At 40.5% G+C, this 13991-nt stretch overlaps 1 protein-coding gene across 1 annotated transcript in view; it reads right to left on the reverse strand.

Moving 5' to 3' along the window:
• The window catches only part of GALNT7 (polypeptide N-acetylgalactosaminyltransferase 7), a 37984-nt gene extending 29727 nt beyond the window's left edge, over positions 1-8257 (reverse strand). Inside the window, exons 1-2 of the mRNA XM_031066716.1 lie at positions 8186-8257; positions 7531-7985 (exon numbers count right to left, since the gene is read on the reverse strand). Coding sequence (XP_030922576.1) covers positions 7531-7985; positions 8186-8257 — 527 coding nt within the window. The remainder of the gene's footprint in view (positions 1-7530; positions 7986-8185) is intronic.
• Positions 8258-13991: the final 5734 nt, after the last annotated feature.

Genomic DNA, 13991 nt, shown 5'->3' on the forward strand with positions numbered 1-13991 from the left:
CCTTGCTATCACACAACTCTGCATGTATGTATTCTTACTAAAGTTAGAAGTCTATTTTTGGCAAGAATTTCCTCTTTTTTTATGCTAAAAATAATTGAAAAATAAAATAAGCACCCTTCAAAACTACGTGTACAATTTTAAAAAACAAGCTAATTCTTATTCTCTTTTGCTTTATAAAATGAGCTGCAATAACAGTTTTCCAAAAATACCTTTCTGTACGCACACAACGTTGTACTCAAGCAACAAACCTTTTCAGGTTTTTCAACAAAAGCTCATTGCCAGTTGTTATGTTTGAAGTCAAAGGTGACCTGTGGCAACAGATCCAATCATTCAAGTACAAATTGGTATGGCCCAGGGGCTATGCCCTGTAACATCCACAATGTCCTCATAAAGGAAAACTCAAACTGGATAATCCACAGAAGGAAAAAACACTTAAAAATATTTATTCTGCCACAATCATACTGACAGATGTGTGTGGGTGATGCAGCTGAAATTCTAGCTCACTCTGATGAGTAGACAGCAGCTATTTATTGTCATACTGAAAAAAAAAAATCCAGAAGATTAATTTGTCTCATGCCATAAACATTAATGATGTTTCCTCTCCCAGTCAAACTATTTCAGATAAATTCCTTCAACGCTTGTCAAAAGAAGCTGTCAAAAAAAACCTAGCTTAAATAAAGTCATAAGACTAAAACCTTCTGGGTCAGTAAGAATACTTTGTAAGCAAGTCTTCCATGGGTTGGATAACAGCAGCATATCAAGCCTGAGCAAAGCATGTTGAGCTCTAATCCCTTCTTTCAGCCTGCACAGTTAATTACCCTGGCATGAAATCTGATCAGCACTACAAACACCCCTGGCTTAAGGGCTCTACAGTAGTGCAAGTTTGGTAACAGGAGAAACAGGGAGTTTCACAGTGCATCACTTAAAATATAGTGTAAGATAATGCTTCTTGACTTCAAAAGTGCAATAAGCATGTCTCCAACCCAGCAAAATACACAAATGGAAATGGCAGGTGTGGACTGGAGTGTTCTACTGTGAAAGTGGACTTCAAAAAGGAAAACTTACATTGATTCTTAGTGCTTTTGAGCTAGAAGTATAAAAAGAGGATACTGCAACTAATGCATCCTAGATAAGCATTTTTCAGAAGTACTGAATACAGATTCCTTGGAACATCTTGCACTGCTTTGGTCTTGTGTAACCAGGTGCAGCTCCTGTGAGCCATACACTAAACAGCCTCTTCCCAGAGCTCTGCATCTGTGGTCATCAGCAGCTTGGTCCATCAGGCAGGTTTTTCTCCCCTTTTGATTCTTCCATGCATTATTTACATGTCTCCTTATATCTGCCATAAGAAGTTAATGATTTTGGGTGCTACAACTTTGTCAAAAAGGGCCCAGGAATGGCATCTTTGAGGATAACCTCCCCAAAACACAGGAACCATCCACTCCCACATGCAGTAAGTCAAACAGGCATGGCAGAAAACCCTCCTGGCTACACCAAGAACTCCAGAAGGCAGACTAGGGAAGGCAGAGGCATGGACTGGCTACCTAGAAGGAGTACAGAAATATTGCCTGAGCCCCCCATGAAGAGAGCATTAAAGGCAAAGCTTTGTAGAGTTGAAATTCATAAGATAGAAAGGGCAATGAGAAGAGCAATGAGTAGGCTAAAGAAAGACTAAAGAAAACATGAGTTTAACTATAAAAGAGATGAAATTCTGTGTCAAAGGACACATAAAAGACCAAGACACTCAACATCTGATTTCCTTGATTGTTTACTTGCAAGGTTTGCTGTCACACCTCCCAAGTCCCTGAGTCTAGGGGCAGCCTGCAGAAGAGAAAGAATATCCACCACAGAGGTGAGTCAGGGACCACTTGCCTGGACATATCACAGCAAATGGGATACACACAGCACAAATCCATGGGACTGGATGGATGGCACCAGAGGGCACTGAAGAAGTTTGTGATGTCATTGTGAGATCATGCTCTACCATATTTACAAGGTCCTGGTGCTTGACAGTGGCTCCTGAGGACTGACCAAAACAAATTCTTGCCCACCTTCAAGAAGCAGGATCCTGGAAGTGATGACTTTGAATTCATTAGCACCGGGTGAAACTTTTGGAACTGATTAACTTTAGTTAAGTTTAATCCATGAAGGACTGCCCTCTGCTAGAATAAATAAGAGGCAATTTACTAGAATCTAGATGCGCCAGGGATTGCTCAGCATAAGGACAAGGGGAAGCCATCAATAGAACCATACAGAAGTATTGGATGTCCAAGAAAGACTCAGCACCTGTGTATGGAAGAATCATGACGTGTATGGAAGAATCAGAGCACCTGACAGGACAGAAGACACAGGCAGGAGACACCTCCTTCTGAAAAGGGGAACTGTGAAGAAGGGAAAGACAGCATGATTAAAAACCAGCTGCTGTTAGCAGTAAGACATACATTCTTTAAATGCACAGGATGGTGTCCAAACAAGAGAAACAGAAATGAGAATTAATTCAAGCTAAGTGCATGTAAATAAAGAAGTAGAGTAAAAAAAACCTAAAAAAACCACCAAATCTCCCAAAACCCCCAAAACCCAAGTTGGAGAAATATCTTACTGAAGTATGAAAGCTGCTATTGAAATATTTTTTTCAAACACCAGAAGTAGGATGCCTGCCAGAAAGTCTGTTGGGCTGATACATGACCAAAATGAAAAGAGACCACTTCAGAAGCAGGAAATCTAAATTAAGTATTTCCATTGAACTCTCAGCAGTGCCCAATGCCAGACACCCTTAGAATAAAAGAAAATAAAAGGCAAGTACACAGTGATACTTCTTACTAAATAGTCCTACCTTCAGATAATCTGCACGATAGCTTCTACTGGAATTTTCTGCCATGCTGCCTTATTGTCTTTCTTTAAAATAAACCCAGTATTTCCTAAACAATGCATCATGAATTAACAAACTCTTGTACTGAACTGCTGACTCCAGTCTTAAACAAACAGAGGAAAACACAACAGCAATTTTTATTGAAGGGCTCTGGGGTTCTAAATAATTGCAGACCACTAAGTCTGACTTCTGTACTGATTAGAAGCTAGTAAAAAATAACATTAGTAAACCACAGACACAGTAAACACAGCTTTTGTGGAAAAAATCGAGGCCACAGAAAAATATTACTATCTTTTGAAGAAATCAAAAATTTTGTGGACATGAGTGAGGCTATTAATACAGTAACTGAATTTCCAAAGCATTTGATGAGGTTCTTTGTTTTCTTTACAGGTATAGTTCTTCATCAAACTATGGCAGATCTCTTAGGCTCATAACTGCTGAAGTCTATTAAATTCAAATTGTAAGCAAGTTTGTGACTTTAGCAACATAAATAACTGTGCTGGGAGCTAAGCAGTCCACCGCTTCTTCCAGGTCATTGCTGAACAATAGGAAAGTTCTTGGTAGTTGCAAAATTAAAATGACTATAAACAGCTGCAGAATAATTCAAGAATGCTATCAAGGAAATGAGCCAGCAGGAGAGCTCAGTGCAAGTGGAAACGATTGTATATGGAGTGTTAGACCACTCAGTGCATAGACTCAGTGACAGATCCTAAACTCTGCATTACCACTGGGAAAAAAAAAAGTTTAAAAAGTCTTGGAGTCAAATGTGGATAGGTCTGTCAGAATTTTAGCTCGGAGTTAACGAAAAGGGAAATGAAATAGCAGGAATAATAAGGATGGAACATGAAACACTTCTATAGGAACTTGATGGAGCTATCTGATATTCCCACGTCACAGGGCAGCAGAGTCACAGAGGCACATAGCAGTATCTGTATCTGGGAGAAGAGGTTAAAACAAGCACCACATTCTGCGGTCACTGACTCAGGATGTCATTAATTTCAAGACTATAAACGCATTCAAAAGACAAGTCTGTGCACAGAAAGAGGGCTCTGAAGCATGACAATCCTGTTGCAATTTTTGGCTCCAGTGCCCCAGTGCACTGGTTGCCAGGAATGACGCTTATCCATTCTTGTATGTTTTCTCAACAGTATATGTTTTTGGCCAGAGCTAAAGTTGTCAGGAGAAACAATCACTGTTCAAACCCAGAATAAAAGAATTTTTAAAAATTAAATTTTATTTTAAAATACTCTGGGCAAGTGGAGCATTATACTGCTTAAACAGCTAGATTCGTGTTATTCCTAGCAGCAATACTCCACAGTTATCTCTTGGTTTGTTTTTTTTTTTGAGAGGACACACCTTATTACCCAACAGCATTCACCCTCAAACCTAGGTCCCTTTTCATTTCTTTAGCACGGTGTATTTATCTTGGATCCGAAATAATCCAGAAAATTTATCACTCTGTTTTTACTTCTGCTTTACCTCTGGGCAGACTCCTGAATACAAAAAGCAGGGAGCAATTAAATTAATATCCTTCTTCCCAAAAGCTAACAATTATTTTATTGCAGGTCTGCTAGGAAGTAGGGATAATGTGCAAAATCCAGTATAAATGACTGCTCTAAAGGGTCTGCCACCTATCAGGATGACTGAAATAGATCCAAAAAAGGTAAAAATCCCCAAGTTTAAAGAAAAAAGTTTCTTCCAGCTACTGTACAGAGGTTTAGACACGGCCTGCTAAGCCTGCTCTACTTCTTTGCTTCTAGAAATAAGGTGGAAAACAGGTATTTCTCTACTAATCCAGTGTATGTTCCCCCTGGCCCTTTTGCAGAGTGCTGAAAGACTGCAGTGAGAAGAGACATCTAAATTTTGTACACTGACTTTTACATATCTCCATACATTCTTGATTTTTTAACCAAACTTATGACTTGCTCCATGTCAACACAAGTGCTGGGCATCAACACTGAAATATATTGGTTAAAATCCATAAGCCAAGAGTGTGTGGTACTGGAAAAATGGAAATAGTCTGATGTACCTGACAAAAAACTTGAACACACCATCCAGTGTCATTCCTCCCTACGGGATACAGCAAGAATTAAGGCTTTTTACAGCAGCTGAGACTGCCCAGAATCACCCGCAAAGTTCCTCCTGAATCAATAAAGGCAGCTGGCAAATCATCCTGGCAACATGTCAGACTACAAAGTCAAATCCAAGCATAGCAGAATTGAATCTCCCTTTATTGGCATTTCTTTCCTCTTCTCCCTCCAGCAGGGACAAGCCCTGAGGCTATGTGGCTTTTAAGCTGAGAGAGACAGTTCTTGCAGCACAATTTCACTGTTGCTAGCACAGCCTGGGAAAGCATTTGGCATACTTCACTGAACAAACCTGACTGCACTGGGTAATGCTTCAAAATTCTGATGCTTGAAGAAAGAGAGGGCTGAAGGGCTCTACCTACCTATGAACCAATAATTCAGTCTTTACCAGAAAGATCTTCCTCAATTAGCAATGCCAACTTACTATTAACAGCAACAACAAAAAATTACTATACTGCTCTTTGGCAGGATTCAAGTCAATGTTGAGTGGCCTTACCGGCCACAAAAGTCTTTTTAAACAGGTCAGTGGGAGGAAAATAAATGGTGCATCCAATAGGTAATCTGCTACCTTTTGCTGCATTTCTCTCTGGTATTGGGGAGAGCAGGAAAGCGAGCATGTGGGAGCCTGAAAGCACAGAGCAGTATCAGCCAATCTCACACTGCTTCCCCTCTCTTCTGCTCCCAGGAGACACACAGAAGCTATAAACCTTCCACCTGCTTAGGCAATTGCAAGCATCCCAAGCATTCAATACACAAAGTAAGGGATATAATGTTGCCTGAAAAATACCTTTTGTTCACGTTGTTTTTTTATGCTGTTTTGTTTGCTTGCTTAGAACATGAAATCATTAAATACTAAAACCTAACTGATTTGAGCTGGTGGCTTTTCTTCACAAAGGCTTATCTGCAACTGTACTTGAAGGAAACAGTTTCTAAAATTCATCTTTTCATGGCTGTCCCTCCTCTTCCTCAAAGTATTTTATCATTTTTGGGAATATCTATTTATTAATGTCCTTCAGAACAGAAGACAAATTCTGAGATCATGTCAAAAATACTTCAGGAACCTACAGGTGTGGAACTATTTTAGAGATACCACAGGCCATCTGCTGCCCTTCACCTAAAAATGAAGGGGAAGGAGTACTTGAGTTCTGCTGCCAGAACTCGCCAGGGCAGAGCCAGTCCAGTCCCACCTGCGTGTGTCCCGTTGCCACCTCTGATTTGCTGTCCTTACAGAGCAAAGAAATGCTTCAGCAGAAGCATCAGTGTCTAAGGAATAACCTCCCAAAAAGAAAATGCTGACCTACACAGGTTACCCAGAACATCCCTTTCAGAAAAATCTCTTTAGTACGAAGGACCAACTTCTGAGCACAGCAAAGAAAAAAAAGCAAAGTGGACCCCCAGGACAGCTGGCACTTCCTTGCCACCAACAGCAGACAGGCATGGTCCTCTTCTCTGGTTGCCAGGAAGTGGAAACCTTTAGTCAACTAGTCACCTGAGGAACACAGCACAAAAGAAAATGAAATGCTGGGCTCATGTGCTTCATGTGCTTTCAGGGAGTGCACACCACATAGCAAATTCAAGCAGCTGCACGTGCATGGGTATGAGTCAGACCCACAGCTGGCCAGTTCTCTCCTACCCAGCAAAAAGAAAACAACATCCATCATAAAGCCCAGAGTAGAGCCCCAGTAACCAGTCAATGAACCACCAACAGATTATTTACCACAGCTGGAAACATACAGCCCGGAGATTGGCACCCAGTCCAGGGATCAGCATAGCTCCACTGCTGGGGATGAGGGAGAAGTGAAAAGTGCAAAGTACTTAACATCATATCTAACTTCATACACTGCCCACAAAACCCCAACCAAAAAACAGACTAAAAAATACCCTGCCATTAAATCAGTTTGCTCAGAAACCCATCCCTAACTGATATTTAACAAGGAAAATTATACCAAATGCAGATTAACATGAGAGCAAAATTGCCTTCAACATATATCAAAAGTCAGATTAGACTGTGTAGACCTGTTAGTAACTCTTGAGCAAATGCTAGCAATTTTCCAGAATTTTCCCACAACAAATTAGACACCCTTTCAGCATGTAAATAAATGTTTTTTCTAAGACTGCTTTCCTCTTTAGGGCAAATGCTGTGAGAAACTGTTGGAAGACTACTCCAACCATCACTATGGCAGATCCACACTTCTGTTACTGCAGGTAAATAGGCAGTGCTTTAAAGAGAACAGTATTTCTTTCTGTTATCTATTTATGCTCCATTCTAAAGGCACCAGGGTAAATCAAAACTGAATAAACTAGCTAGCAGAAGGATGTCTAATAAAGATAATCCTTCCTTCTTGAAGATAAATCTTAAGAAGTTATGCATTAAGAAAAGATATGACAATGAAGACTGGCTAGACATGGAACATACAAATACATGCAATTTGACACTAGAACAGATGACTCCAGAGATAAATCACTACAATTTCAGTATTCATGGAAGGAATCATTGCAACAGCATTAAGAAGAATATATGGAAACATGGCATAGTACAGCACAGGACTGGAAGAAAACAAAAGGTTTACTTACTCTTCTTGACGCAGGTCATTAACGCTCCGGTCTAGCGAGATCATATCGCTTGCCACCATATTAAACCCAAACTCCTTAATGCTAGCTTGAACAGATTCTTTGTAATCTGGCCCTAAGACATATGGCTTCGCCTCCTCTCCAGGGCCACCAACAACTCCATGAGGCTCAGGCTCTTTGGGTTCAAAATTACCAAGGACTCCAGGTCGTAACACAGGGTCTGGGTATGCAAATGTCTGAGGTTTGAATGTGAGATACTGCCTCTGGAGGATGTTTTGCTGCTTGTTATCAACACCATGCTGATTTAGTTCATTTTTGGCCTTATTTTTCCTTCGAATGGATTCCAAGTCCACTTCCACACCTTCAACATGAGGCCAAGGTACCACAGGTTTGAATTTCTCATTTCCGAGTCCATGGTCTCCTTTGTTTGGCAGGAGTCTGTTGGCTTCTTTGTCATCCTATATACACACACACAGAAACAGCAGACCATATCAATTGATGATCCTTAATTTATTTACATCAGTATTTTAATGCACTAAGAGTTGGTACTAAATGTATGTTGAACAAGTATGGAGAAGTCTGTTGAGGGGTTCAATGAACACATTCTACTAAAGCTACTGACTGCTGGAGAACATCACCAGCTGTTGTCCACACTTACCTTGGTGAGCTGGTTCTGGAAATGACCGAGTGCCCAAAGAATTCCCAAAGACCAAATACCCATGCAGGACATGTTGACCTGAATGTAGTTTGAGCTGTAGTTCAAACTGATGTGCAACGGGCACTGACAGAGCATTTTATGAAGGAGAAGGTGACATGGAGGCAGACAGTGCCACAGCCCATAGCATGGCATCCTTGGTCCCACTGTTGGACAGGGGGTGTTTCTGAGGCTGCTCTGGCTCAGACCTCTGCAGGGTCTCAGTGGTTACTAGAAACCTCAGAAGAAACCAGCTGGCTAGAAACCAGCCTCAGCTGGCAAAGAGTGCTGTACCCACACTCATTTATGGCAGCCACCAGCCACACACCATCCCTGCCCTCCACACACACCCCTGTCCCCCCAGCTCACTCCCACCAAGCTCCTCCCTCTGCTGCAACGGCTTATTTACCGCTGGGAGGTGACACTGGTGGCACTGGGGACAGCAGGCAGAAAGGAGATCAGCTGCATGGACACAGGCAGAGCTGCCTGGGGAGGCAGTGCTGGCGCTGAAGAGAACTGCCACGGCCACTGGCATCTCCTGCATCCTTGTTTAAAACAATTTTACCAAACTTCTCCCCACACCAAGAGATTTGAAGTTCTCACTGAGAAGCAGGGCTGGCATTTTGAAAACTGCTCAGCATTTTCAGTGATCAGTGAGGCTGGTGGGGTTAGAACAAGGGTGGGTGATTTTGGAACACAGAAAGGCTTTGAAGTGTCTGAGTGTGAAGTCTCCAGAGTACTACAGCACCACCCATAAAAGCACTCCAAAACACACAGTCACAACTTTTTCCAATACTACTGTCCAAGAGTATGACAGGGAAATGCTGCTGAAGGTTCAGATATCCTGCTAAAATTGTTTATTTGTAAGCAGGACAAATGTTAGATCATTCAGAAATCTGCAGAAAACAACACACATTTTAGCAATGTCTCGGAATCAAACAAAGTTTTGAGATCAGAAGGATGTCATCCATCCAAACCTGCTGAAGGCAGGTTCACAGTGAGGTGGAGTTTCTCAGAGGCTTGTCCAGTCACACCCCTCTGTCCAGTTTCTCAGGACAACCTGTTCCAGTTGCTTGACCCAGTGAAGGTTTTTTCCCTCATACTTCAGTAAAAGTTTCTCATATTGCATCTTGTTCTCTCAGTCTGCACCCCTCAGAAGATTTTATTTCCATTTGCTCTGCAACTTCACTTTTTTAGGGTGAAAAGGTGCAATTAGATTCCCCATTAGACTTTTTTTCCAGCCAAACCCAGCTTCCCTAGCAGGTCTTTGCTAGGTCCTTGCATCTGTGAACATCTCTCCTGTGTTGGGGTAGTGTGGGAGGAAAAAGCACACAGAGCTCCTAACAGCTAAGCTCTTTCTAGGGCATCCACCCATTGTGCACTCTGCCTTTACTGCAACAAGGGTACAATGCTGACTCATGTCCCTCTTCAATTAAACCACATAATACTTCCTACTACATCACACTATTTTCCTCACATCATTCCACATAAAAAAACCTTCAGAAATTAAGAAAAATTCAGTGTATAATATTTCTAGGTGAACATGGTAACAGTGGGAGTCAGACTGGCTCCAATTCAAAATAAGGAGTTTATTCGAGAAACATTCTGAGTTCTCTGTTTGTTATAGTTTAAACAGGGAGGACATACAACATGCAGAAGTGTTAGATTATTCTGTTCTTCCATCATCATTTTTTCAGGAACTCAAAAGTCAGTGTTGGAAAAGGGAAGTTTAAGGGCATGTGACAAGGCATATTTTGCAAGAAAGTCGAAGGCGGTCATGGATCTAAATAAAGCCCTGAGAGGACTTTTGAAGAGAGCATCATCTCACACTTACCCTAGAAATCAAAAGGAAGGCTTTGCCACTAGACTGTCAGAACACTGCTGAGCTCTCAGCTCACATCTAATTCCTGCTCTGAGTGCGGAGGCAGCTATAAAAGCCAACAAAACAATCAGCATCATCAGGAAGGATGCTTAAAGGCAGCATAATTTTGACTACATAAAATTTGATGCATTCACGTATTCAGTAATATTTAGTTCTGGTCTCCACATCTCCAAAGGAGTCAGAGAAAGTGCAGAGTAGGGTAACCAAAATCAAGGAGAAGGTAGAAAGGTATCTTGGGATGAAAGACCAGAAAGGCCACTCATCTTTCATCTCCAAGACCCTGCAGTTTGGAGATACAATGGCTGAGGGGTATACAACTGAAGTTTAAAATATCATGGAAGCCACGGATAAACCCAATGGAAACTCACTGTTTACTGTGCTGGATGACATGTCCATAGGGGGTCTGTAAAAGGGTTCTGAGAAACCCTCTGAAAATTTGAATTAAACAGCTGTAGATGCTGCAAGAGTCCAAAGGGAAGGCAGCATAGAAAGCAGCCAGGTTTGCACACTGCCACGCTCACTCACCACCCTGGATCATCAGTCTCAATCAGACAGGAATTTCTTATTCCCCTGGTTTGTGTGGAATTAAATAACCGTTCATTCAACTTCCATTATCTATAAAATAGTGATGAGCTTCCACTTTGCCAATTCTTTGACTGAAGTATAACACTTCTGAGAGAAATTTGTTTGTTTTGCTGCTGTCAGAACTGACTTATCCTTTATTAGGATAACATTTAGGATAACATTAGGATCCTAACATTTATTAGGATTACATTTAGCCTCATTATAACTGCTAGGCACAATTTGCACTATAATGCATTTATCTGTAGTTCCCTTCTACACACTAAATATATCCCATATTTGCTGGCATGGAAAAATATTCCATAAAACAAGGAAATTAAATACACAGGCACACTCATTGACCCCATTCCTCCAATATCTATGCACAGAGGACAAATCAGACAGGAAGCATTTGTTGTGCATTAAGCCCTGCAAGCAGCTCAGCATGACAGCGCTGCTCACTCCTTCCTCCTTGACCCTGGTCACAATTCTAAAACACAGCAATCATATAGGGTGCTATGAAGAAAACTAACTTAATCTCAGCATTTTATGGACATTAAAAAAAATAGAAGAGGAACTAGCAGTGTTTAGGTGCATGGTCATTTCTCCACAGATAAATGAGAAAAAGGATTTTCCAAATACTGTCTGGAAAAAAAGCAAAGTCAAACCACAATCAGATAACTACTTCAGTCCATATAAACCACATATGTACCATATAAACCACAATGCCTTAGGAGCTTCTAGGGCTTCTTCTGTCTTTTATGAATTATGACCCACTTTTAAAAGAAAAAAAAATGATGTATTAAGAATCTAAAAGAATTACATCTTTATAAAAAGGACACATAATACAGAAAAAAGCTTTTTCCACAGACCATTATTTTCTCCCATAGGGTTGGATTTCCTGCCAGCTTTCTAGATCCAGTTTGGTGCATGCTTCTTTATTTTTTAAATGGTTTTTTCACTCCTTAGGGAAATATGTATGAGTAACTGCAATGGGTGTTTCCGAAACAGTGACACGACATAAATAGTCACTATCCTACTTGCACATAAAAAAAAAGGGGGTTATTCATTGTCATTTTACTTCACAAATTGGGTGCCTTATTGCAGAAGACAGGAATGCACTTGAAGGTATAGAAAACATAAGTGTTTCCCTTCGAAAACATGCCTATAAATTATACAAAGTAAAAGGAAAGACCGTGAGAGGTCTTAATAAGGTTGCAAGATCAGTCATCTGGTGGGGGGCTGGAGTTGTAGCTGGCAATAAAACTGCCAATGTGAAAGTTGCATAATCTGCTTTTCTTCAGTAACTAGTTCAAGACTGGCAACTCCCTAAAACTCTCTATTAAATAATGTCTGAAAAAAAATGATTTTAGAAAAGTGGATTTGCTTCAGAATTCTCTTTTGAGAACTTCAGAATAAATAAAATAAGTAATGATTCCCTCAACACAGTTGTCTGACTCTCAAAGGGTTCCATCCCATAAGACTTCACACCTCCCACTCCGGCCATGGCGGCCTCCATTCGAGCAAGCAGAAATTATTCCTACTACAGCTGCTCCTGCAGACCAAAAGCACACACAAATGGAAAAACACCCAGCTTCTCAAACAAGGATAAAGACAGAACTTCTGCTGTCACTTAAAAAAAAAACCAAAAAAACAAAGCCTTTAAAATCACTACAACTTTTTGCACAAAAAAGTCTGTTTTAAGCTCCACATGCAGCATTGCTTCTAAATCATATTTTGCTAAACCTTCCATCAAACAATTTTGTCACAAGCCGACCCTGCTGACTCAAATTGAGGCTGAAGTTGGACTGTGAGAGTTCCTACGTCAGATATGAGCAATGACATTCAAGCCATCTGGCTTGAAAGGGCCATTTGCTGTCACAGTGCCTGGGCAAAACAGCCTCCATCCTGCTATGACTCCTCTCAGTATATTTTAGAGTGATGGAATGCTACTTACATGCTCAGTAGCCCCTACAGTGACTTTTAAAACTTGTGGAAAATCAGAATAGATCATTTATGAGAACTCCAGAAACACAGAGATAAGTACAATTTGACACGAAGTTAGAGAAAACTTCTGAAGTTTAAAAATGCATGTTTGTAAAACTAACAGATTGCTTAATCCCTCCATTGCATGCTTTGTGCAACCCAAGTGAGAAACCATGCTGTTGATGGTGTTTGTCACCAGCAGTTTCAGGAAAATAGAATTCTGTAAGTTATATTTTTATGTTCACAGTCAGCCTCAATTTGGACATATAATGACAACACAAAAGTCCATTACACAGTAAGTGCTACCTCTCCATGGTAGATTTCTGCCCCCTTAAATATCCTAGGGGAAACAGAACAAACTTAAACAAGATCAATTCATATCTACCATCCTGGAATAAATTTTGGTACAGAGAACTACCAGGACTTTACAGCTTTGTACCACAAACACACTGCAGGGATGGCACCTCCGAAGAGCAAGTAATCTAATCCTACAAGACAACAACCACATCTGTTATTTTTTGGAGTCTTCAGCATGAACTTAGTCAGAAGCCACTTATGAATCACAAAGTCCAAACAAATAAAAAGAAATTTGATTATATAAACAAGCAAGCATTATGCTATACACATACTTACGTATATATATAAAAATATAAAGATATAAAAATGTTCTACTCACTAAAAAATACATAACACTGAAGTGTAAATGAGGTGCAAGGACCACAAGCAGCTTTGGAGAAATGAGTATTGAGCAGTACTTTTATACCAATGTGTTTTGTACTCCCACCTATATCTGAGGAATGGCAAATAAAACATTGTGGGTGGGATTTTATTTCTTCTTTTTTTGAAATTTAATTAAAAGAAAAGCAGGGCAACTTCCTCCTTCACCTGTTTCCTAGATTTCACAGCATCTATGAAGTTGATTGACATGTGATAAACTACTCACTGCCCTGCACCATCCTTTATCCAACTTGTTATTTTTCTTTTAGATTCCAAGTAGCTCTTGGAGAGGAAACAGTTTTGCCAGGAATAGATACCTGTAATAGAACTGCTAGTCATCAGCATTGAGAGAAATCCCTTTCCCACTCACTCCTTATGTCCTATGTGATAAGGCAGAACAGGACAATCACTAGCACATGTAACTTCTGCAGTACGGAACTTACTGAGTTTTCAGTGGATATCAACAGACCACAGCCATTAATATTGACTCAGCCCACTGAGAGAATGGTAAAGTAGCAGCACTTCTGAGCCCCCAAATTACCTGTGCTAGCCAAGGTGAAACAATTTAGTGGGGAGTAACACCAACAAGTTTATTCTATTTTACAGCTGACATTTCTGAGATAG

Source organism: Geospiza fortis, unplaced genomic scaffold (assembly GCF_000277835.1).
Source record: "Geospiza fortis unplaced genomic scaffold, GeoFor_1.0 scaffold40, whole genome shotgun sequence".
In the NCBI taxonomy this organism is placed as follows: Eukaryota; Metazoa; Chordata; class Aves; order Passeriformes; family Thraupidae; genus Geospiza; species Geospiza fortis.